This window comes from Falco biarmicus, chromosome 13, assembly GCF_023638135.1.
Source record: "Falco biarmicus isolate bFalBia1 chromosome 13, bFalBia1.pri, whole genome shotgun sequence".
NCBI classification, from domain to species: Eukaryota; Metazoa; Chordata; class Aves; order Falconiformes; family Falconidae; genus Falco; species Falco biarmicus.
Window position 1 is genome coordinate 23,462,715 of NC_079300.1, and position 24,650 is coordinate 23,487,364.

Sequence of the window (24,650 nt, forward strand, 5' to 3'; positions counted from 1 at the left end):
ATTTGGAAAGATACTACTTTGGAGAATTAAAACTCTTGAAATCAAGAACAGTATTAAATGGAGCAAAGAAGAAAACTCCCTGTCCTGCCCAGGACTGCCGGTTTGATCTGTCTGTGGTCTTTACTGGCATTACAAAGCAGGGAGCATATCGTGCTGACAGATGTTGAAGTCAGAAAGACCAGGATGAGATGGAAAGGGCCCAGAGGATTTGTCCCTAACTTGACTCCTGTCAAACTGTCTCTCTGACAAGGATGTTTTTTCCTGCGGTTGTAAGCACACGGCCCTCAAGGGGCTGAGTGCTTTCATCATTGCTTGCTTTTGAAGGGGAAGTTGTTGGACATGTGCCCAGTTAAGCTGTGAGTAGGGTGGGTTGAAATGCCATGGAAGAAGGCCAGCGTGCACTTTAACCTAGCAATATTTGGCTTACATTTGTCGTGTCGTGATAAGGATGGGCAGTGCTTCCTTCTATCATGAACGCTGGTGCTCGGTAATTGCAGATACCTTTGTGGTCATTGTGAGGAGCCTCTGCTCTGGATTTTAATCGGGGAAGTAGATTAGAATAGACGTGGGAAGAAGGTTCCAAATTTTCGCTTCTTTTTTTGTTTTGAAGTTGAGTGTTCTCTAAATACTCTGTTGAATCTGGGTTTGAGTTTGCTTTGTGGCCAGTAGAGAAGAATCCCCAACTATACAGTTACTACTGCCTGTGCTGCTTCAGTTGTGTGTTATCACTGAGGTGGAGAAACTGTCCAGTTATCTAGTAGCTGTTATGTCAAAGAGCTTGTCTGCAATCTCATTTATTTTTCTTCTGTGGCTTGGGATAATAGGCTGTGTCAGTAAAGAGATGTGGTTCTGCTTTGTAACAATCAAGACTTAATACCTGGTTTATGTATAAATAACTAACTACTCCACCAGCAGTGGGGTTTTATATATCTATGTCCATATATCTATACACATGCACAAACACGCAATTTTTTAGTATGTCCTGCAATTTTTTTGTACAGCTTTATAAGTTAATGAGTGCTAGTCTATAGCTTGTGTACCGCAGTTAGATTTGCACAGGCATCCATTCTTTAGTACGTGAATTCATGCCCAGAGTTGAGGTAACATTCCTGACCTGAGATGCCTGGCGTGAGGGTAGGCACCTCCCGTTGTGGTGCAATGCCTTTGAAGAGTTTGCTTTAAGTTCCCATTGCATACGTTGAGCTCCCATCTAAGTTGCCATTCTGTTTAGCATCTGGAGTGAGGAAATGTGTTGGAAAAACACTTACCTATTTAAACATCTCTCTCCTTCATTCCTGTCTTTAACTGTGTCTTATTTTAATGTAGTGATACTGGTGTATATGTTTTTACTAGGCTTAGTGTATGAATGCACAGGAATATTCTTAAATATCAGGTGGGTTAAAAGATGTACTCCTGGTTTTCATTAGGTTTCAATGCTTAAAATCAGTGAGAGTTGGAAAATGTTATCTCATGCTTATATTTATAAGGTTTGCTAGCTTTTTAAGTTGAAATAGGAAGAGTGGGGGAAAAGGATAAGATCCTTTTTCTCATTTACACAGATAATTTAGTCCACAGTGAACATTAGTGTCACTTAGTGTCTGTTTAGCCAGTAAATTAACAAATGAAAACAAAGGGCTCCATCTACGGTTTCTCTTGTAAAATTACAAGTAAATGTGTTAGTAAAAGGGAAAAATTAGGATTGCTTGTAAGTTCTTTTTTTTACATAGATAATAGGAAAAATCAATGTTTTAAATGTATTGCTGCTATTTGGACTTTGCAAGCATTATCTGTGTGTTAACCTTTGAGAGTTTAATGTTCACGTTAGCACGAGTATTCAGCCTGCTCAACATATTGCTACACTGAAGAAACATTCTTAGTGTTTTTTTGGTTTTAACCTAAATCTGCGTTTTGTTTCAGGATATTGCCCTACGGCTGTTTAGCAACTGGGGATCACGCTGGCCTTATCGAGGCTGTGTCTAGCTCAGAAACCATTGCTGACATTCAGTTAAATAGTAGCAACGTTGCTGCTGCTGCTGCCTTCAACAAAGATGCTCTCTTGAACTGGCTGAAGGAATACAATTTAGGGTAATTTCTACAGTTATTTGCTCGTAGTGTAAGCTACAACGTTCCTGTAACTTTCCTTTTCAGTTTTGAGGAATGTGTGCCTCTTCTGGCTGGTTTGTTACTAGTTATTTTTCTAGTATGTCACATTCTGACTCAGTTTCATGGTGCCAGTAGAATTCAAACAATGATTGAGCTGAAATTCTGCCATTTGCAGCATTTTGACTGCATGTTGTTAAGTTTTACTAGATTTGGCAAAACAAAGGAACCCAAGAAAAATTTCATAACATTTGCATTTCTCCTATTCTCCCTTGTATAATAATAATAAAAAGAGTATTATTTTTTTTACAGTATTTTCTCTCAAATAAGTCTAGTTTTACAGCATCCTAATGGGTTTCTGGTTTAAACAAGCAAAAAATCCTTATTGAGGCACGACATGAATTACCAGTAGCGTGCACTAATCTTGTTTGTCTTTGTGGTTATAGAGATGACTTGGATCGAGCCATTGAAGAATTTACTCTGTCTTGTGCTGGCTACTGTGTAGCTACTTATGTATTGGGGATTGGTGACAGACACAGTGACAATATCATGGTCAGAAAAAATGGTCAGGTAAAAATCTCTTCTGTAAGCAAAATGACTGCCGTATCTGTTGTGCAAGAATTATTTTGAGAACTTTTGATTTCTTTAGTGTCTTGGTAAAATCAAATCAACATGTTGCAACTGATGTCTTTGTTTACTGAGAATTGGAGGGAGCTTCAAAGAAAGGGAATGTAAGACTAGTGGAAGGTCCAACCAATGCCTGTTTCGTAAGCACTTTGATATCAAGTGAGGCTGTTCTGTAGAACTCTTTTCAGAACATCCAGATGGCCTGTTAATGGTTTGGATTCCTTGAGTAAAAGTAGTCATTTGAGCAGTGTAGTTTTCCTGGAGTGAGTCTTTGCAGCCCACCTGTGCAGGCATTTTCGATACAGAGCTCAGTACCAGCGTGATGCTGTGACTGAGTTTCAATGCCTAGAACCTAGGTAAACTTAGAAATGTATTTTCCTGTTTAATTGTTACTTTCTACTGTAACTTGTCTCATTTTACTTAAATTATTCTGCCTATTAAACTAGCAAAGATTATGAAAGTGAGAGGTTTATAGATATTTGCATTATTCTTTTAAGTTTTTACCTACTAGAAGAAAGCTGAAGTGCTCTTTGACTGTAAAATGGGAGAACTCTCACAAGTTTCTTGAGCTTAACTTAATTTCTGCTAGCTTTGTTCCTGTCTTTTATGTAGGAAGCCCTTGGATATGATGTTGAGCCTCAGGGGCTTATTGTTGGGCTCATTGTTGCTCATTTTTCTACCTAATGTTACCAGCAAAGATGTCTGTTGGCAGACATCAAAAGCTTAAACCTGAGATAATCTTTTGCATGCAGATTTGTAGCAGTGGTCCTTGTAAGACTGTGAATGTTATCACTGATTTAAAATAAATTTTGAAATGTTTTAAAACTAAACACTCCCAAGGGGTTGAAACCATGGGCTACGGAGAGTAGCATTGTGAATTAACTGTTCTTGATACCAGTATCAAATGGAGAAATTAGAAAAGTGAAGCATTTTACAGAGGAAATTAATTTTCACTTCTGGTTGCTTTTTAGCTTTTTCATATAGATTTTGGGCATATTCTTGGAAACTTCAAGTCCAAGTTTGGAATTAAAAGGGAACGGGTACCTTTCATACTCACCTATGATTTCATTCATGTTATTCAACAAGGGAAGACAGGGAACACTGAAAAATTTGGTCGGTGAGTGTTATTTCAATCTCTTCCTTTTGTAACCAAGATGATCTCTGGTGATAAATTCCAGCCCACCCAGGAACCTGTCTGGGTTTGGTTTGACCATTTGTACTGGTGTGGGAGTGCGCTAATAGGCGTTTAGAATCTACTGATTGCATAGACATATGCATATACAGATGCATGAACGTGCATTTGGAATTTACTATCTGCTTCTCTGCCTGAGCTAGAGTATATACACAAATTACTTCGTACAACAGAGGTTGCAGCTCTGCAGTGGAAACATAGAGTTCCTTTTTATCTCCTCTGGCAGGGGATGGCACGTTCTTCTGGGCTCATCTTGTTTTACCTTCAGCAGCACTGGGCACTAGGGAGGGATTCCGCAGACTGTTGTTCAGGCGAGATGAAGCACTGGAGCTGGGAACAGGCTCCCTTCTGCCCTTTCTGCACATCGGTGCACATCCAGTCTGCTGATGGATCCCAGCCTTACTTGGATGCTTTGGCACATAGAGCCATGTGCTCGTAGTCCAACACTTTGACATGCCCCTTCCCATCTTGGGTTAGAGAGCTGCAACAGAACACGAAAGGGAAAACTACCCTCTGTGATCCCGCCTGTCGGGGCAGATTTTTCTATTTCCTTTCTGTGTCATTCTCACCAATGACGGGAGGGGCATTCTGAATGTTTTGCTCTCACTTTGCTATCATTTGCACAGGAAGAATTTATTAACAGACATATGGAATGAAGTACCTGGGTATGGCTTGATAAATCTTACAGCTGCTTCTGGTGGAAGAAGCCTTACGTTCGTTTGTAACGGTGTGCCTAGTAAGAATGGAAAGCAACTGCCAGTGACTGTGTCTCTCCTGGAGAGTAAGGAAATGACCCTGTGGCTCCATTTTTAAAACCATGAAGTAAAAGCTCTTAGGTGACTGTGCTGCTGCAAGAGCTGTGGAATACGGAGTACTTTAAATGGCAGTAGGATTCCACTTTCACTTGAAAAATTCCTCAGAAGATAGTTGATTCTTTGAAGTATAACTTGTCATCTTAGTCTGAAGGGGTTTTCCCATTTCCTGTGGAAATCTACGGATCTGACAGTGGACGATGGCACATTTGGGGGCACGGAGCAAGTTTTCAAATGTCTGCACAATGGGTCTTTGCGCTAGATGTGGCTGTCGGTTCGATTGTGACCATGTTTGCAGGAAGGAATTACATTACAGAGACAGGCTGGATTGGTAGGGACTGCTGGAGGTTTTCCTTCTTCCACTGTAGATCCACCATATGGAATCATCGGGGCATTTCACCTAACAAATTCTCAGGGAGGCAGGACACTGGCATTACCTTTGCTATTTTTTTGTTCCTTCTGAAGAACAGTGGGGTTTTTGGTCTCGAGTGCTGATGCTTTAAGGACTTGTTGGAGAGGCAAGGGATATTTTGGTGAGAATACACTGGAGGTTCCAGAGACATCTCTGTCCCTTCTGTTACTGGGTTCCTATGATGTATGTGTTAGACCAGATAAGAGTTGTTGGAAATAATTATATGTGTTTGTCAGCTCTGTAAGTTCTCATGTGTTGTCTTCATTGCATGTGCTTTGTGGGTGAACGTGAAGGTTCCGCCAGTATTGTGAAGAAGCATACTTGATTCTGCGAAAACATGGAAACCTATTTATTACACTCTTTGCACTGATGTTAACTGCAGGGCTTCCGGAGCTAACCTCTGTCAAGGACATCCAGTATCTCAAGGTAAAGTAAGATGTACAGCTCAGCAGGACCTGGCATCTCTCCAGTATGTGAAATTTGATTCTAAGACGAATACGTTTTTATTGTTGCCCATTTCTGTCAAGATTTTCCCATAGTTCTCAAAGCTTTCAGCTCTATAGAACAAGGTCTGTGGTCAGTCCTGGTGGTCAAAGGAAACTATGAATGTATGTTCCTCTGAGCCATTCTGTAATGAGTTTAGCATTCCTGCATCTATGCTATGACTGTGCTATGACTATAGTCATTTCAGGGTGTCTTATGTCCTGGCTCATGCACAAGCACAGACCTGTAAAGATGAAATTTATTTGCTTAACTCTTTAGTTTTATATTAAACCCAGAAAATACCACTGATGTATCGCTTGATGAATAATAAGTGAAAAAGTGTCAAAAACAAAAAACCCCAACAAAACAGAATGTGGTTTATGTGGAAAGGTGAAGGAGACCTTAACTGTGGCTTTCAGAATTCCTAACAGTACTTGTTTTCCTGTCATCTTAGGACTCTCTCGCCTTAGGGAAGAGTGAGGAAGAAGCACTAAAACAATTTAAGCAAAAATTTGATGAAGCACTCCGTGAAAGTTGGACTACTAAAGTAAACTGGATGGCTCACACTGTTCGAAAAGATTACAGATCCTAGAAGATTTTTGCATTTGCACTAAGCTGAATGTTACCTTGATAAGTGTTTTTAAGGGGGGTCTGTAGCATGGACCAACAAAACTTATTTTAAACAAGAAAGAAAACAAAAGATCAGCAGAAAGAAATAGGCTGAAATAATTCCTGAGTCTTTTGCACTCTGCTTCTGAATGCTTCATTCCAAGACTGTCTCTACAAATATTGAACATCCTGGATAATCAGTTCCTGCTGACTTTGCACGCTGAGAGCTACTAGGCATTTTTAAAAATTCTCTGGTACTTTATGGAGGTGTAAATATTTGGTTTTATACGTTAGGGTAATGTGCTCTAACATACTCGGGAGGTTTGAAGACCTCGAACAAAACTGTTGTTCGTTTGAAGTTGGGACTTGAAGAGTAAATTTTTTTTATATCCTAATCTGGCTAAAAATGACCATATTGTGTATATTTTTCATACGAACCCTGCCCTACTGGCACAGATGCATTAATTCTACTGTAAATAGCAACCACAGTATTGTTGTACTGCAGGGAGCTGCTTAATGTCTTACGCTGCTGCCAAAAGAAGGGTGGGTGTTCGGAAGATGTGAGCGGGGGACGATGTCACCACCAACACACCTTTGAACATGATGCAGCGTCCAGATGTTCAGGGTTGTGGGATTTTGTTCCTGTGACACACACACACACAAGAAGCCCTTCAGTGAGAGGAAAATTAGGCCAATTCCAAATATGCCTGAGAATCCCTCATCGGTAACACTCTCCCGTTTGGCCTCTGGGGCTTTGTTTTCAACTCCTGAAGAGACACAATTATTTTGGGTTCAGCAAGAAGCTCCTTACAACCTTACGTTGGAATTCATATCTCAGATTAGTTGTGCCATGCAAATGTACTGACTTATGTATGGACAAACTTTCATTAAATGTACCACACAGAGTGATTTTTAGAGCAAACATACCAAAACCCCCAATTGTTTGGAAAATGAAGTGTTTATGGAAAAAAGATCATTCTATAAAACACCAGTGAGAAGTTAATTTTTTCTTTCTGTATTTATTAAAAACTTGCAGTAATGTTGCTTTACCAAGATATATATGTTGAAGATGGTTGCTGAAGAAACTGGATTTGTTTTAATTTATTTAGTGAGGTACCAGGCTTTTAGGTGCTTAAATGGAGAGCAAATTTGTGACGTGCAATAGGGAACTGCTGGTTAAAAGATGTAACATACTGTTTCTGAACATCAGCAAGGCAGACTTTAACTACTGCTTGTTCTCCAAGGAACACTGGTAGCTCTCAATTCTTGTTGACGTTTGAAAGAGAATTAAACATATATATTTACTTTTTGACTAAACAGTTGTTTTGCATAGAGATGTTGTTTTATGTAGGAATTTAATTAAACGTGGTTTTACTTTGTTGAAAGTGATTTATTTTTGTTGTTTCTTTTAAAGGTCAAGAACCTTATCTGGAGCCAGGAAAGCATTTTATGCAGTGGTTTGGTTCTTTTGTCCTCAGCCTTTGGGCTAATCTCTCTGAAAAGATCTCTGCTTCTAGAATATTGTGAAAGAGGTTTGATTTTGGGTTCTGGTTTGTGGCTTGTTTGCGTTTTCTTTAAAAAATAATACAGTGGCATTTAAGGTGTGGCATGTCCCCCTTTTTAATTTTTGTATTTTCCATTTTTAAAGCAGGTGGGAGGAAGGGTAAAGAAACCTGCCTTGCAGGTGACAACTCAGAATGCTTTTCCAGGTTCACCTCTCAGGGATGAGCCTTACACGAAGCAGTGTTTATAAGGTCACGAGGGTTAATTTTGTGATAACTTCATGTTGGAGTACTGGTTTGCTGAATTGTATTAGTAAACAGATCACCACTTTCCCTGGGTTTCTATCATCTGTGCTACAGCTTATGGCACACAGGGTTTCATTCAGAAAATAAATAAATAAATAAACTGCTCTGTGTAAAGTAGGAGGGAAGGCCTGTTCTCCGCAGTGTCTCCTCCAAGAGGAGAACGCTGGAATTCTGTCATGTGAGCCCGTTAATTATTTCTGTACTTACTTCCCAATATCCAGCTATACTGTTAAAATGGTAAGTTAATTTGGGCTGAGTGGGATTGTACTTTTTTTCTTTTAAGCCATTAGTTTAGACAGTTTGCAGAATTCAGAAGGCATCAAATGGTCAGATTGTAATATGAGAGTTTAAAGACTTTCTTCGTAACGGTGAGTAGAAACATAACCTTTTTAAATGTGGAAAGGATGTAGCTTTATGCAGGTGTAGAAAAGAAACAAAAGTTATAACTTTGGTCTAAAATACCTTCAGTTGAGAAGGTCTTGCATTACATTAATTACTTCTAATCTAGACTGCGCATTTCCTTGGAAAAATTACCTTTCTTAAACCAACTCTGCTCCTCAAGGCCACCATTGTACAGGACAGGGGGAAAAGATACCTAGACTGCTTTAGAAACAACAACCGAAATTTGGTATATGTAGTGTGTATATCGTATACATTATTTTATTAGTTTTTTCTTTTGATTGCATGATTACTTGATGGGTTTGCTTTCTTTACCTTGTGTCGTGTGATTTGTGACAAATGGTGATGACTGCTGCTTTTACAGTCCTGCTTGTCCTGTATTTGATTTCCAGGGAAAGAGCTCCTTGTGAATGTGCCCCTCACCACTGGAGCGGCTTGCTTTCCCTTTGATGCTTTTATCAGTTTTATTGATGATGTACAGATTGCCAAGTCATTCACGTTGTAGCGAATGCCTTTGACAGAGCCTATTCATATATTTTATATAATAGAGTCCAATATTCCTCTTTAATCTCCTAGAGCTATTGAAATTGGTTAATTAAATAGTACAGGCTCTTAATAATTAATATGTCAGGCTATGATCATAGCTTTATTCTTTAGGAATGATTTCAAGCCTAAATCTTTCAAGTATGTAATCAGTATTTCTATTACTTTTTCACAATATATTGTATTAATATAATAATTATGTGTCTGGGCTGGCTTTAAAATCTAAAACTGAAATTCTTTGCTCACAAAATGCCCTCCAGTTGGCAAGTTTTCTTAAAATAGTTTGTCTGGCATAATACTGCTGAGAGGCAGGGGAGTGGAGCTGTCCTGATGGAAAGCAAGTTTTATGAAGTGCTGCCATACGAGACGGCAGGGCTGCGTTGCTGTTGGACCTCACGGTTTGTATGTGCCTGTGGTGGTTGGTGGTTTTGGTTTTTTTTTTAATAGACAAATGTGCCTCATTCTGGCTTGGCTCACGATAAAAGTCAGATTGAGCTCAAGGTAGTGGTTTATTGCCTGATTACAGCACTCACTGATGACTATTTAATCGCTTGAGGCACATCTGCCTGCTGTTGGCTGGGTGGGTATCATCTGGGCTTGCGGTTAGTAGTGAAATTGTTTCTCTAACTGGAGTATCTTTGCAGATCAGTCACGGTAAGATCATAATTGTAGACTCTCCAGTGGTTAAATGGACATAGGAACTGCTAGTCATTCATGTTTTGGCCTGTCAGTTTGGAAAACCAGCCTTGCCTTTCCTTAGAGAATCCGTTCAGGTGGCATGGATGCGAGAGCTGACGCCGTCTGTGGGAGCAGCGTGTGTAACCGTGCCCACACGGGTCACTGCCCTCGGGGGCACAGCCCCGTACCCCTTAGTTCAGGGGCTGGTGACTCAGCAGAGCTGGGGTTTCTAACGTTCCCATGGGGACGTTGAGGATTTTTTTTTTGTGTAAAACCGAGTGCACAGGTGGAGCAAGAGTGGTCTCAGGAATACGCAGGACCAACCAAATTTTGTTAGCTAGCCCAGGAAAGATGCAGTAATTTCAACAGCTAATGCTACTGAGGAGACCTGAGTACTGCGCTGCTTGCGCTGCCTCCGCGCATAATAAAAATCTTGTCGTTATTCCTTCCAGGCCTGGCTCCACGACTGACCAAGAAAAGGGTATGTGCTCCTGCTGGTGCTGAGCAGGGAACTGAGGTGCCTTGCCCACGTTACTAGCTGTGCTTCAAACAGCATTACGGCAAAATAGCACGAGCTGTTGGTGAAGCCAGAGGAGAAGGGTTTCCCTTTATGAGCTGGGTGTCCATGCTACGATTATTTGGGTGCCTCTCCAGCCCAACAGCCCACATGAGGAACTTGCTGTCTGTCCTCTTGCAAACCACAGGAGGGAATTCTGCCCGTTGGATGCTGTTAGAACCGTGCTTGTGAAGTCACCTCTAGAACACTTGGCTAAAAGCCGTCTCAACTGTGTAACCTGTTTTAGCAGGATTTACTGGATTGGACTGTCAGATGTAAAATAATGCTACTGTGATGAGTCCTTTGTCCTTTCGGTCTGTCACCTTGCTTTTCCTCAGGGGGGTATCTGGGGAAATTTCCCTTGGATTGCTTGATGAAGAGGGATGGGAATGAATATGTATTTATTAATTCTTATTTCTTAATTTTTATATCTAAGAAATATACATTTCTTAATTTCTTATTCTTGGGAAACCTGTGAAGGGTCACAATTTCAGAATAGCAGTCAGAGAGAAATGAAAAAGGTTAATTCTGATTTGCCAGGCATCTTTTGGCTTTTATGAAGCAAATGAGTGGAAGCCACAGTCAAGCCCCATGGAAACGTAGCGCAAGGATGTTGGTGAGAGGTAATGTTAATGTTTGGCTTTAGAAGTCTGTGTTTGGGCAGGGCAACTGGGCACGTGCTGCGGGTGCCCAGAACCACCCAGTCTGGGCAGAAGTGGGGAACCTGGTAGTGGTTTCCGATGGTGAATCCTGCGTGAGGTTTTCTTCTATGGGTCTGACCTGACGGGCTTTGCCCCGTGAGCCCTCTCTGAGCGTGCATTTGCCATCTGACCGCCTGTGTGACATGGGCAAAGCAGCTCATTCTTGTTTCTGAAATTGTCTCTTCATCTCCCTTGCATAAGGAGCACTGGGTGTCCTTTTGACATCCCACGGGGGGAGCTGGTATTGCTTAGGATACTGCGGAGTGTGGGAATGTTGTGTGCACAGCTCTGGGTTCCTCCTGTCGAAACCCTTTTCCAAGGGGAAGTGCAAAACCGCCACACAAGAATGGATGGCGGAGTTGAGTTAAAGTGCTCTCTAGGGACAGAAAAAATACAATTTGGATTCCAGTTCCCTTACCAAACATTCATTGGAACAAAAATGGAACAGCGCCAAAAGGGGAGTGGGGAGGACAGAGTCCTTTCCGTTGTGGACTAGTGGATTGGGAACATAGGAAAAGGAGTGGTGAAACAGAGGTCCAGACTCCCCGGCACATGTTCTGTCTGCTTGGCTAAATAAAAGAACCGTTAATATTAATGTCTGTGTGAGATCAAGTCTGTTTAGCCTGTTCCTTACCAAGTAAGTAGCCAGGAATTCACCCTGCGTACGGAGTCGGGCCGGTTGGCCTGGGAGGAGAAGATGCGTGCTGCTAGGCTTGGGGTGACCCGCTGCAGCGGCTACTTCCACCCTTACCCTTTATGGATTTTATATGGAATTTATGGATTCTATAAAGGCAAATAGTCTTGTGTATGCCTGGACCTTAATGCCACCTACCGCTGCGTGTTGGCTACTCACCGTGCTGGGCAGGTCCTTCCATGCGTTGGGAAGGGAGTGGGGACAGACACCTCAAGGTGTGGGTTCCACTGGTACGCTTCGACTTCCAGCGCTGTTCTGCTTGGTGCTGTACTACACAGACCTTAAACCCAAAGAAAGCTTAAATACTTTGTGAGCTGTGATCGTTACTGCTCCTTTTAAGGAGAGGTGCTGGATCGTAAGTTAGGAGTTGAAAGTCTGTAAAAGTTCAGAAGTTCTAGAAGGGAATTTGAATGTAATCTACAATTTTTGTGGCTAGGATAGCCTTTAAAAGCCCCCTTCTCCCATCAAATGCCATACCAGTGTTAGTTCATTTAAAAATAAACAGTTTAATGTTCCAGAACACAAACAACAGCAAAACGTACCTAGACATCACAAATAAGCGTAATGACCCAGTGGTTCTGCATTTAATACTCACTTTCTCTGTTGCAGCTCAATGGGATAATCTTGTTTCCTCAAGAGGAAAAACAAAACTCTGGAAATGTTTCTGAAACAATTCCCTGTTCCTAATAGCTCAGAAACTTCTAGCTCCTACTTACAGATCTTTGTTTGCAGAGTTTAAGCTAGCTGAATTAGTGATGGTACATCTGCTACATAACTACAGCATCGTTGTAAGTGCTGACGCACACAGGTTGCACAGACCAACGATCCAGTCAGCCTGAACGGATCCCAGCTGTAGCATTTTGGATGTGGTCAGGGACCAGCAAGACACGCGCAGCAAACCTTTAATCGCCTCTGCATACTCGACTCTCTGCAACCAACATACTGGAGCCAGCGTTGTCTCCTCTGTCATAATGGTCGAGCAGGCTGTGGGCAATGAAGCTGCTTTCTGAATGCAGCGTCTCGCATTTCTGGCAGACGAGGATTTCACATTTCGGACACATTTTCCCAGAGGGCGGGTGCCTTAAAGAACATATTTCCTCCCGTGCTGGCTTCAGCTTTTTGGAACCTTTCCTGTGTAAACATCTCCTCTTGTCTTCAAAGAGCGGACTTCTTCCCTGAGGCCTAGAACAGTCGGAAAGGTGAGGGGTTTAACCTGTGCGCTCCCTAGATGGATGAGATCAGCAGGAGCAGCTGGTGTGTGAAGTGTGAGCCCTTCCCGAGGCTTTTCCTGGGACAGGAGGAGCAGGTGCAGCCTGTGGGCACCCCCAGAAAATGGGAACAGACAGGAAAAGGAGAGTCTGGCTCTGGTGCTCTGATGGCAGTGACAGGGCATTAGTTTCAGAACAGGGTTAAAAGGATTGTCACCGTTTAAACAAAACAGTAAAAAAAAATTTAAAAAAAGTCATCTAGCTAGGTAGGAGCTTTCTACTCTGTTCTTTAATGTACAGCTTTTCTCTGGCTGATCGTGGCATGAGCCTCGTGTGTTTGCATGAAGACAAATTTCATACAGCTCTGTGTGTCTGAATTACAGGCTTCTGACCAAGTAGGCTTCACCTATGCGATCATAAAGGTTCTTTTTATACTTGTCATGCGCTAATAATTATGCTGGCTAGTAGATAAAACCCTGTATTACACTATCCTTGAATAGAGATGGAAGGGTTGAAAGGAAAGCACTCTGGATAGAGTTATTTACCATTATATTATATAAAATCACAGAATGGTCAGGGTTGGAAGGGACCTCTGGAGATCATCTAGTTCAACTCCCTGCTAAAGCAGGTTCACCTAGAGCAGCCTGCAAAATAGTATGTCAAAATCAGACACTAACCTACATAATCCCTTACAAGAGCTCACAAATTGGTGCTGAACTGTAGAGATTATCTGATTTGGCTACAGCACTGTGAAAGTTGTAGGCCCTGATGACTTAATGTTTATAAAAAACAACTGCTATGCAACATCTGTGGAAATACATCCAGCAAAGTCTGAAGACTGGCTGACTTTCCATTAATGTGAGTGTACCATGGGACAAGGATGCTATGTTACTGTTTTGATTTTTATTTTTTTTTAATCAAACTGGGGAAAACCTGCATTCATCACTTAAGACTAAGGATCAAGGCCTAGAAAGCATGATTTTACTGCTTTGTTTGCACTTGGCTGTCTCCCAAATGTGTGCTTCAGTAAAGTTATGGACAACAGGGAAAATTCACAGCTGTAATTCACTAATTCCTTGGATGTTTGACTATGTTTCCAGTCCAGTTCCTCAGCAGTGCAGCAAGATAAATCCCAAAGCAAAGCCCTTGGTATTGGTTGTTCTGCAATTGGATCAGTCTGAGAGAAGAATGTGGCGCTCAGGATCATTTCTGGCTAGCGTATTTTAATCTTATGTTGAGCTTGTAACCAGCTGCTGTGGCTATCAAGCTTAATGTAGTTAGCTGAGTAATTGCTGAGACTTGCATGTACTTCCTGCTAAGACAGTAATTTCATGATAATTATCAAAGACAGACTCCTTTTTAGGAGATCTGTGCAGAAAACTGCTCTTGTAATGGATGAAAAAAGGCATTTACTGGAAAACTACTCCTGATCTTAGCATGATGCACACACCAAGTTTACCTAACGTTAGGGAAGAATAATATTAAGTACAAAGACCCAAGAAAAGAATTTCAAATCCCGTAAGAGTGATGGTGATAGCTCAAAGCTAATACATGCACAAAGTAGTTAGCTCAAACTCATTTTTGCTTTGCTTCATCTGGTTAAAAAATGAATAGTTTTGAATTGCTTGTGTCTCGTCCATCCCCCCATCCCTGGTCCCCCTTCTTCATCTATCTGAAAAGTAGTAAGCATAAAGGCACTATTACAGGAACATAAGCAATAATTATGTTCTGGTTCAAGAGAATTGGTAGTACTAACTTTGTCAAACAGTGATTTTTGGCTGCTGCCCATATGTTGCTACTGCCTGTTACACCCTGGAGCTGGGTGTACTGGTGCCACTAACTGCGGCAATGTTGTTCCTAGAAAATTGTCCTGGGTTGTCACACCTGGCAGCGCCTGTGTGTATGCGGAGGAATAGAGATGCTGCCCCTCCAGATTTCTCTTGCTGGGTGGGAGAAAGCATAGGGAATTGGTTACATGATAAAGATGTAGACACACAAGGTCTGGAGACCTGGATTTCATACCTACTTCTGCCAGTGACTTGCTAGTTTTTTAGGTTAAGTTATTTAATTTGCCTGTAACTGTCCCCTTGTGTGTGGGACAGCTAATCCAGCCTGGGTGACAAAGGGATCTGTGGCTCTTTGAAAGGTGCTCTGGGAATACTTACAAAATTTTTGTTAAAAATGTATACAAAACTTAGCCTTGGGTGTACTTACAGTTTATTCTTAGGAGACCCAGAGAAGAGGCTCAGTCCAGAAAATCTCTTCTTAAATAGCCGTGCTCGCTTTTTTTGGCTGTGCTTCCCATCTCCTGTGCTTTCTTCTGGGAGTCCCTTCTTTCCCTTGCGCCAGCTCGTTTCATCTGCCATAACAGCAGCACCTGCTCAGATGAGAGCAGAAGTCCGAGTAGCTTTTCGAAAGCCTCTTTCTAACTGTGTTGCGCCTGGTGACGTTTGGATCTGTTCCTCTCCAAACCTGGAAGTGTCCAGAGTTACGCAGAAGGTTTAGTCAAGATCAGTGAGCAGCCGCTTTCTGTCAGATGGAGCAAATACCAGCTTTGGAAAATCCTGCAGATACAAGGCGACTCTGGATATTCTTTCTCAACCACTGTTCCACGTAATTGGAGAAAGTAGGCTTGGACATTAAATACAATAAATATTTCCCTCTACGCGCTCACTTTCATGATCAGGCTGGTTGCTGAAAACGAACAGAGGCGGTGGCTCATTTGGGAAAAGCAAAGAACCAGGAGCCAGTGAAACAGTTTTGTGCAGAAAACAGAAGCAGTAAAACAAATGTGAGATGAAGCAAACACTGCAAAGCAAAAACCAGAACCCTTGAAAGATGAAGAACCAACAGGGGATTTTAGTTAAGGCTTGGAAATTATTTCCTTTTTCTTTTGATAAAGCAGTTGATTAGTCTGCATTTCCGCCTTGCATTGCTTTGTCTCCAAGAATTAGCCCGTTGGCCTCTCTGATTGAATTAGTCTCTCTGCTCTACATTCGATACTTGCTAATTGCATTAACTTTTGGTTGCTTGAGGTGGAGGGTCACGTTCGCCCCCTCCTAATGACTGGAAGTGGTTCTCTGTTGCTACCTGTTCAAAATATTTTCCACAAATCATCCAAAACAAGTCACACAGTGTTGGTATGCTTAAAAACAAAATTGGCAACCGTTCTGAACTATGCACTCTTCTGATTTTACTCTTCATATCCTCCTCCCCTCCCCAGCCTTTTAAGAACAGTTCTCTGACCAGTTCTTACAGCGGGACATACAGAGGCCGTAGGGACTCGCTGTGCAAATGCTTTGCAGGATCAACATGTTTTGCATGAAACAGTTTCTCATTGTGTTAAAATAATTTACCAAAACCGTATGTTGACACCTATTAAACAGAAACTAAAATACCTCGAAGGAACGGAGTGACACACCTTGCTACTCCTGCTTGGTAACAGGACAGCCAGCTTTTTAAGAGAACCTAGGTAAGCTGGACCTGTTTATCCCACAGAAATGCCAGAAAAAGGCTATTTATGAAAGAAATTACAAACAGTTCATTGACCTGTAAAAGGAAGCTGTCACTAAAGAATGGCTGTGCTATTAGAGAACGAATAAAAGTTGTGAATGAAAGAAAATGACACGCCTCACGATGCTAGACTTCAGATTTTAATTTGTGACGAAACGATCTGCAAGTTCAGGACCCATTTTAGGCACACAGTGGTGCTGAGGTGAAGCTTTGCAGAACAGAGCAACCTGTAGCTAATAAACCCTGCAACCGGGGAGGCAGGAATCCTCCTTGCCTCTGCCAAGTGAGCTTCAAAGGCGTCTCCTCACAGATCTTCCAGCAGTAATTCTGCTTGTCTAAAAGATCAAGAGAGGAAAATGTAATGCTGAAAGTACATGTGTACATACGCGGAAACTGGTGACAAAGAATTGAAGGTACACAGAAGGGGTTGTTTATGCAGCCATTTAGTCAATTTTTTTTTCCAAAAAATTGTACTTTGGACATATATTGTATAGTATTTCATTTCTCTTCTTTTAAAGCTGAAGTTGTCTGGCTACGTTGGGTTTCCAGCATAATTAATTCTAATGACATAGGGGGAATTCCTCCTGTACTTGAACCCTATGCTTAAATGTGTTGCCAGATCAAAAGATTTGAATATCCAATATTTGAATAATTAATTTATTTGCCTTGCTTTTCTTCTGTGCTTGAATCTGGTGAAATGTGACTACTGTTGCTTTCAGTGCACCAATTAATTGCCCTCACCTTTCTCACTTAACAACAGCAATAGTGCTTTTTTGTTTTGTGAGCCAGGTTAACCAGTAACTGTTGGTGTGGTTAGCCTTGAGATTTATTGTATGGTCAGTCTGTTAAATTTACAGATTACATAACAGGTCTTTAAAACAGGAATCCTACTTGTAGATCTGGGACAAAACAAGTTTCCTTCAGATGAAGATTGCACAGAAGCATTTTCAGGAACCTCAGCGTTGTACATGCAGGTTGTCGCTAGTTAATTTTAAGCAAAATCTAGTACCTGCAAGACTTCAGATGTCAAAACTGATTTGCACTGATGCTTGCTGTTGACGGCTTTTATCCCTGGACTATCTGAGCAGTGTATTGGTGTCTCTGTGACTGCCGTTATATTTATAAAGATGACTTCAGGACAAAGTATGAATTGTGGATGGGGTTAGAAACACCCAACAATTTACAGATGGGACTCACAGGCTAAAGATGCAGGAAACTTTTTCAGAAACGGACCGTTTCCACAGCCATCCCTCCAACTGCAGCAGCACACAGCAGCCCTGGCCGGGCTGATACCCCTGGGGTAAAAGAACCAAACAGAACAAGAGGTAAAATCTTTGTGGCAGGGACTGTCATGCAAACACACAGGGTAAAAGATGTCAGACAGGACAGGAGGTCTGGAGGGAGGAAATGACATGACTAGCAACTTGGGAAAGATTTCTTTGTCCCCAGGATGCAGTTTTTCTGATCCAGTTCTGTGTCTTAATTAAATAAAATTTGTTTGAACTAATTCTGATTATATTATTTTTCCCACCACAGGGTGTCTCTGCATCTCTTCTTACACCAAAGGCTTTGGTAGCCTTTCATGGCAAGCCGTGATCTCAAGGGAATGTAGGGTTAAAGGGAAATGTCCCCCACTTTAACTGTGGACTGACTTCAGGATCGTGAGCCGCCTTGGATCGGAATGGTGATGCCTTCATTAGCCGGCAGGAAATTCTTCAGCAAGTAAGGTCTTAGTCCAGTGATGTTATTTAATTTGGTTTTGAGTGCTCTCCTGTATCAGATCAAGGCTGTGGCCATATGATGTGGTGCACTGATCTAGCTTAAGTTTGTTCTGCATTACATTCACAACATTTGAAGCATTATCCCTGCACTGGCACACTTTCACTAAAGCAGGCGATGCCTGTCTGCCACGTTACCTTTATGCTTACGTGGGTATTTTTTGTTCTCCTTCAACTGGGATAAAGCTGGCATGAAGCCAGCATGAACACTGGATCGTGTGCTCTGGATAGTTTGTATATTTAAACCGTTTCATGTTGGGTTTGGGGGTTTTTAGGACTTCCTTCAGTCTTACAAGCTTTGGGCTGGCATCAGTAGTTACTTGTTCCACTCTCCATATAGCAGGGACGTGAAGCCACACCGCAGGAAGGTCTGGGCAGTGGGTGCTGCTGTCCCAGCAGCTCCTGGCCACACCAGCCAGCCATGGCTCTTCACTTCCTCGGGATTCCAATGTGGTTTGGGTTTGAGGAGTAAGGAGATAGTAAGTAAGGAGTAGCAGGTGCTCCCAACGTTGGGGTTAAGTCTGTGTGTGGTTGTTGGCGTGGCTGTATGCTATAGGCACATTATGTAAACATATCTTTGTCTGGGAGGTCTGAAAAGTAAACCATCCTCAGGAGGGAAGAGTTACGGAGGAATTCCAGATGGGAAGTGCTGAGCTAAGCGGTCTGTGGATGGGTATAGCTTAAAGCTAGTCAGGAATCTTCCGATTGTCATCAGGGCATGTCAGCTGGTTGAAACTCCAGCTTTTTGTAGAGAAAATCCAGTTTGAAGTGTTTTTTACTGCCATTGGGAAACGTTTCCCAGGGCCAGGCTGTTATGAGTGCAATATGTGAGCAAGCCCTCAGCGATGTGGTCGAATGTAGAAAACTAGAGCTCAAAGTGCTGCCCTAAGTGATATTTATTTATTCATGCAAATAATTAGCTTCAGTGGAAGAGACAGAATCTCACCCTCCAGTGGCAGTAGGTATGATGAGTCTTCAACGCAGTGAGCAAGCTCTGAGTTGGCAGAGGCAGAAGGTCCTTGTGGCCCCGCTGCTCTGGGGTGTTGCACCGCTCCAAGGGGCTGCTTCCCCGTCTGCGCTGGTGGCTGGGGGCTCGCACCTGAACCAGGCCGCGACAGCACCTCAGCCTGGATTTAGGTAATAACCAAGTGTCTGGTGGCTGGGCTGTGTGCCACTGCTGTGGGTGCTGTCACACGCGCTGGCTACTTTCTTTTTCCATGAAAATACTCAGCTGGTTGATGATACCCAGTTTGGAAACCGGGGCTGATGCGCCGCTCACCCCTAACGCCTGCACCTTTGCCTGTTGCTTTGAGGAGTCATTGCACGCAGAAGACACAGATTTGATGTGATAACGCAGATGCATTTATCCCCAACAGGAATCCCAGGATCTGAGGTCCAGATACTTGCAGAAGCATCTGTTCTGGCTGTGTTCTGGGTAAGCTCTCGCCCTGCTTGGGTGGATGCCTGGTTTTAAAGTCTTGTGCTAGCTGTCACTGAGGCTGGCGGAAAGTTGGGGACAGCGGTGACCGGTGGAGTGTCTTTTTACAATTAAACCGAAGCAAGGTGTCACTGCGGACAGCAACAGCAAGGTCCCACTTCTTGAGAAAATGACGGCGTAGGCTTGCTGCGTCCTTGGTGTCTGGCTGGAGCCCGTGATGGCCGCAGAGGGGCACGTTCTGCCTCGGGTGTTCGGCCCCGCACCGGGCCGGGGGCGAGCGAGAGCAGCGCTGCGCTAGCCAGGGGGCTCGGGGGAGCTGGGACGTGGGGGCTGCGAGGAGCCCGAGCCAGGAGCGCCGGGCCGGGGCCAGGGCGCGGTTCCGCCCGAGGGACGCCCCTGCCGAAGCACCCACGGCTGCCCTCGCTGCCCACCCGCCGCCGGCTCTGCCCCGCGGTACCCCCCGTCACGGCCCCCCCGCCCTCCCCCATCCCGCGGGGGGACCGGGCCGGTGGCTGCAGGCACGCACGAAGGTCTCCAGCTGGGACCCCCGGCGGGATGGCCCCGCCGCCCCGGGACAGCTCCCGCCCGCGGGGGGGGGGGGAGGGGAGGGGGAGGGGCGGCGGCGGCGCCCGTCCCTCCCGGACCTGCCGGGGGTGGGGAGGGGGCCCCGCCGCTCCCCGCTCCGTGATGTGCGGCGCAGGCATGCTCAGTAGCCGGTGCCTACCCCTCCTCTCTCCGCCGCCGCGCCGACGGTGCTAGGAGGCTGCCGGCAGCGGCGCCGAAAGCCATCTTTGCCGGAGCCGCCCGGCGCCCCTCGGTCGCCGCCATGTGAGTAGCGGGGCGGCCCGGCCCCCCCCCCGGGGCGCGGGCGGCCGCGGGGCTGTAGGGCTCGGGGGGCGCCGCGGGGCGCTGCCCTGCTGCTCCCGCAGCCGGGGGGGCGGCTCCGTGCGGCGGGGGGCTGGGGCTGGGGGCGGGAGGGGGCTGCGGCGCCCTGAGCGGGGGTCCCGGGCGGGGCCGGGGGTGTGCGGTGCCCGCAGCCCCGAAGTCCGGTGTGGTGCTGCTGCTGCCAGCAACCTGCGAGCCTCGGCGGGTCTGCGGGGCGTACCCGCCCGCCGGGCAGCGGGAGGGGGTGGCTGGCACGGTACTGACCCGGGTCGGCCCGAGGGGCAGCGCGGGGCCGAGACCCTCGACAGGTCCGAGGCAGCGATGCAGAACTGCCTGAGTCACCCGGCGGAGCCACGGCCAGCGGGTCCTGCCTGTCCTCGCTGTTCCGTGAGACGTTCCCTCCCCAGGACTGGCAGCCTGAGCAGCTCAGCCCCATCCCCAGCACCCACGGCCTCCTGTCAGCAGCGCCGGATAATAATCCGTTTCTTCTTGCTTGCATCTCTTCAAATACCTCTCCCGAGCCCTTACGTTGAGCATCAACGCTTTAATTAACGCTCTCTGCTAGGCAGTGCTGAACCCCCCAAAGTCAGTGCTGAAACAAGTGTGCTGAGGTAAGTAGGGGCGGATCAGCCCCCTGTTCATTCACAAAAGAATTCAGGTGGCTTGAACGCATCATTTCACTATTGTCTCAATTCACTGTGCATTCCCAGTGACTCCTAAGGGACCGCCAGAGAAGATGGCTAAAGCAAAGAGTCACTCATGTGCTGGTGTATGGGACCAAATATCTGCTGGTTTTGGGTGCTCTTGGAAGAACTGGAGCTTGGTTGATTCAGAGAAGATAAGGAGTGGAAACAGTCCTGGCAATCTGTGATTAAATTACTATTAAAATATTGCCAGTAACTAACTGTTCTTCACGAGGGTTTTTCAGAATAGTCTACCATCACATATTGTGAAATGTTTGCTTTTTTCTTTAATGTTATTTCCTATATAATATCTCAGACAATAAGCTTTTGTCTATGTTGTCTAAAATGTTTCCAAAGCAAGGAACTCCTTGGAAGGAAAAAAAAATAACTTATCTAAAAGAAGATTCCTTAGGTAAACACTGAACTCCATCTAGCAAAAGGCAGTTCATTGTAAGCTTCTGTTGCCTAGTTGTGCTTATATCAGGAGCCAGATGATGACATCAAATACTTTTATTTATATGTGAGATTTTTTTCTGTGATTAATACAAGAGTTTGCTGCTGCGGTATTATACGATCGAAGCTGTTAAGACACAAAGCAATAATTCAGATAATGTTTAACTCAATCGGTATAGGTTTTGGTTTTGGCGTGTCTAGGTCTTCAAGAGAGCATTTCTAAATAAAGCAGAAAGGGTGACACTAGTAGAACTTGGTCATACCTCTTCTATAGGGGACTTGCATCAGACTTCTGACAAAAATCAGAAGAAAAGAAGGCAGTTTTTGCCTACTTTGGCCATATAGACTTCCAGTCTGATAATTGAAACGAAGCCAAGACAAATAAGCAGCTTGTCATTGTCAGTTGGCTTCTGTTTCATTGCCAGATATTGTAATGAAAACTTTTTTTTTTTAACATCTGCATGAATATCATGTCCCAGTACCTTCTGAGTTACTGATGAACAACAGAGATAATTGTGTATTAGCTACTGACTTGTAGCAGCAGCTACAGTTGTAGTTCACAGGGCTGTAGAAGCCAATTGCTAGTGAGCACCAAATACTCTGCAGAGGTTACTTCTAATCTTACACCGATAGAGTATTGCAAACACGGACTCTTCTTGCGTGTATACAGACATGCGCATGAGACATGACGCTGTGTCTTCAGCGTGTGGGATCTAGTGTCAGTGAAGAACTCCTTTGCTGGGTCAAGTGACAGATCCATCTCTCCTGGTGTGCTGTCCTCTGAAGTAGCTAGCAGGGAGTGCTTAGGGGAGAGTACAAGAAAGCAGTGGGTATGCAGTGGTATTCCCAGAATTCTTCCCCAGCTGCCAGGCATGTAAGGCTTGGGGAGTGTCCAAACCTGAGGAGAGTTCTTTATCGTTCCTGACTCGCACTGGGTTTTGTTGTTCTTTCAGGAAGGTGTCCAGTTGCTCCATTTGCAGCGTACTGTGGCACAGAGCTCCACAGCTGGACTGGGCCGGTGCGAAAGCCACGTCCTATTGTTTCTGAGCTAGCAGGTAGCAGGTTCTGCCTGACCTTACTCTCATGTTGGAGATCAGAGAACAGTATTCCTTATTCACCGTCTTCTCTGGGGTTCATGATTGTGTGTCACCCCAGCAAACCTGCACTGATTTACGTGAGGTGGGAATCTGTGGTCTCTGTTGCAGTGAGTACGATCCAGGGCAGGTAAGACACGTTCAGGTAACAGACATCTTTCACCTTGGTGCAGGCAGAGGAGAGGATGCTGTGGCATAAGAAGGTTGAATGAAAAGATATAAGAGGGATCTAAAGCAAGAATGGAGATGGGTTGGACCATACCAGTGCTGCTAGGAAGATTGTTCCAGGTGTAAGGGAGAGCACGCAAACTTACTTAGAGGAGATATGAGGAGCAGTGAAGGGAGATGAGGAGAAGAAAACGGTGCTTAAAGTTGGGGCACTTATAGGCTTTGTTCCTCTCTGGAAAACAGACTGACAGCGGCAGGTGAAGTATATTGGTTTGTTTCTTTTACAATGGTCACATCTCAATAGGTAATTATATATAGTAGAAGTTCATGACATCATGGCATCTGTTGTTTACAGATAGGTCAGTGAGCAGACAGCAGGGTGCCTTTGATTACATTAATCCAATACAAATGTGCTCTATGGCAGGGTACAACTTTTGTGAGACAAGGAGCAAAGCAAAGCACCTGGCTCTCCCCCCGGTGGAATTGCCTTGCTGTATCTCATTCCTCGGGTAGCAGTTAGAGCTTTCTGAAAAAAAAAAAAACCAAACCACCCAACCCTTCTGCCTATTTTAGAGCAGCAAGGAGTAACATCCTGGTGGGGATGGATAGGATTAAAATGGTTCCAGCAATTGTAATGAGTCTGTTCTGGTTGAATGTCTATTTGGTTTCTCTGAAAAGAATGGCATGGCCATGGTCTCCTGCTGTTAGTAGAGCAGTACTTAGCCCTGGTTTTGTGGGCATAATTTTATGAAACTCAGCAAAATCTCCCTACCTTGCCCTTCTCTTGTACTGATCAGCGGAGACAAACCAATTTAGTACAGCTCTCTACCCAGTCCTGACCCCCTGCTTTTGGGGAGCTCGGTGGCTTACAAAAGCGAGTGCAGCCAGTGCATGTCCTAGGGAAGTATAACTAGCGTAAAATGGAGGGGTACATTTTCTAAATGGTACATCTGTTCTGTGCTGCTAAGTGTCTGTGTTCCCTTAGAAATATGTTCTAAAAGAGCTCCGAAAATCCACGGTCGCAAGAAGATTGGCATCCACTGGAGCTCTCAGGGTTTTACATCTGGTGGCCAGCTGCCTCGGACCCGGACAAGCTACAGTCAGTCTTGACGTTTTCTGACTGCCTCCCCCATCAGCCAGAGGGACCAGTGGTTTTGAGAGTCCTGTAGTATTGGTTCACACAAGCATAGTTGTGACCGAGTGGGTGGTTGTTCTCATTTAAAGGATGTAGTGGAGCTTGTAGTGAAAATAACCAGGCTGTACTCGGTGGAGCACAGCTGTGTGCAGGAGAAGAGGATGCTGAGGGGTGAAAGGGCCCCGTTTTCAGCATGGTTCTATTCTGACCCTTGTTTGCTGGTTCTAAGACTCACAGCTCTGAGTAAGAGCCTTGAAGTAAGGGCGTTAGGAATAGGAGCTGTTGTTGTTTGCCACTTTAAGACCTCAACAGAGGGATGTATGTGTTGTGTTCATTGGTTTTTTCCCTTCACTGGCTCTTTTGTGGCATCATGCACACAGGCATCTTCTTTCTGTCTTGCATTAGAAATAGATGCTTCCAGCCACATGTTAAGTGTTATTCCTTATACGCTTGCCGTTTGAAAGAAGGGTGGCCCAAGCAGGTCATAAATCTTTTGGATATTTGGGTAATGAGTCTTTTAAAATGTAGAGATCAAACTGAATGGTGTCTTGAGGACCTCAGTGAAGAAAATAATCCCAGAATGGGCGCAACTGGGAATTACGTGTGACAAGTACAGACAAAGTGAATGTCACAATAAACATTCTTCAAAACAGGCTAACAATGAGGTGCATGAAACCCAAA

The 24,650-nt window shown here is 44.3% G+C and overlaps 2 protein-coding genes and 1 long non-coding RNA gene across 14 annotated transcripts in view; all 3 read left to right on the forward strand.

The window, feature by feature from the left end:
- Positions 1 to 7,620, forward strand: part of PIK3CB (phosphatidylinositol-4,5-bisphosphate 3-kinase catalytic subunit beta) — a 101,058-nt gene extending 93,438 nt beyond the window's left edge. For all 12 annotated transcript variants that reach the window (XM_056358191.1, XM_056358201.1, XM_056358195.1 and 9 more), the window contains 5 exons: positions 1,918 to 2,085; positions 2,547 to 2,670; positions 3,699 to 3,844; positions 5,437 to 5,569; positions 6,081 to 7,620. In XM_056358191.1, the coding sequence (XP_056214166.1) occupies positions 1,918 to 2,085; positions 2,547 to 2,670; positions 3,699 to 3,844; positions 5,437 to 5,569; positions 6,081 to 6,218 (709 nt within the window). In that variant the 3' untranslated portion in view covers positions 6,219 to 7,620. The remainder of the gene's footprint in view (positions 1 to 1,917; positions 2,086 to 2,546; positions 2,671 to 3,698; positions 3,845 to 5,436; positions 5,570 to 6,080) is intronic.
- Positions 7,621 to 20,194: 12,574 nt separating this feature from the next.
- The window catches only part of LOC130158284 (vesicle-associated membrane protein 2-like), a 47,821-nt gene continuing 43,365 nt past the window's right edge, over positions 20,195 to 24,650 (forward strand). Inside the window, exon 1 of the mRNA XM_056358893.1 lies at positions 20,195 to 20,379. Coding sequence (XP_056214868.1) covers positions 20,378 to 20,379 — 2 coding nt within the window. The 5' untranslated portion in view covers positions 20,195 to 20,377. The remainder of the gene's footprint in view (positions 20,380 to 24,650) is intronic.
- LOC130158285 (uncharacterized) lies at positions 20,576 to 21,327 on the forward strand. The gene is made up of 2 exons (XR_008825230.1): positions 20,576 to 21,047; positions 21,147 to 21,327. It is a non-coding gene; the product is annotated as an uncharacterized LOC130158285 (long non-coding RNA).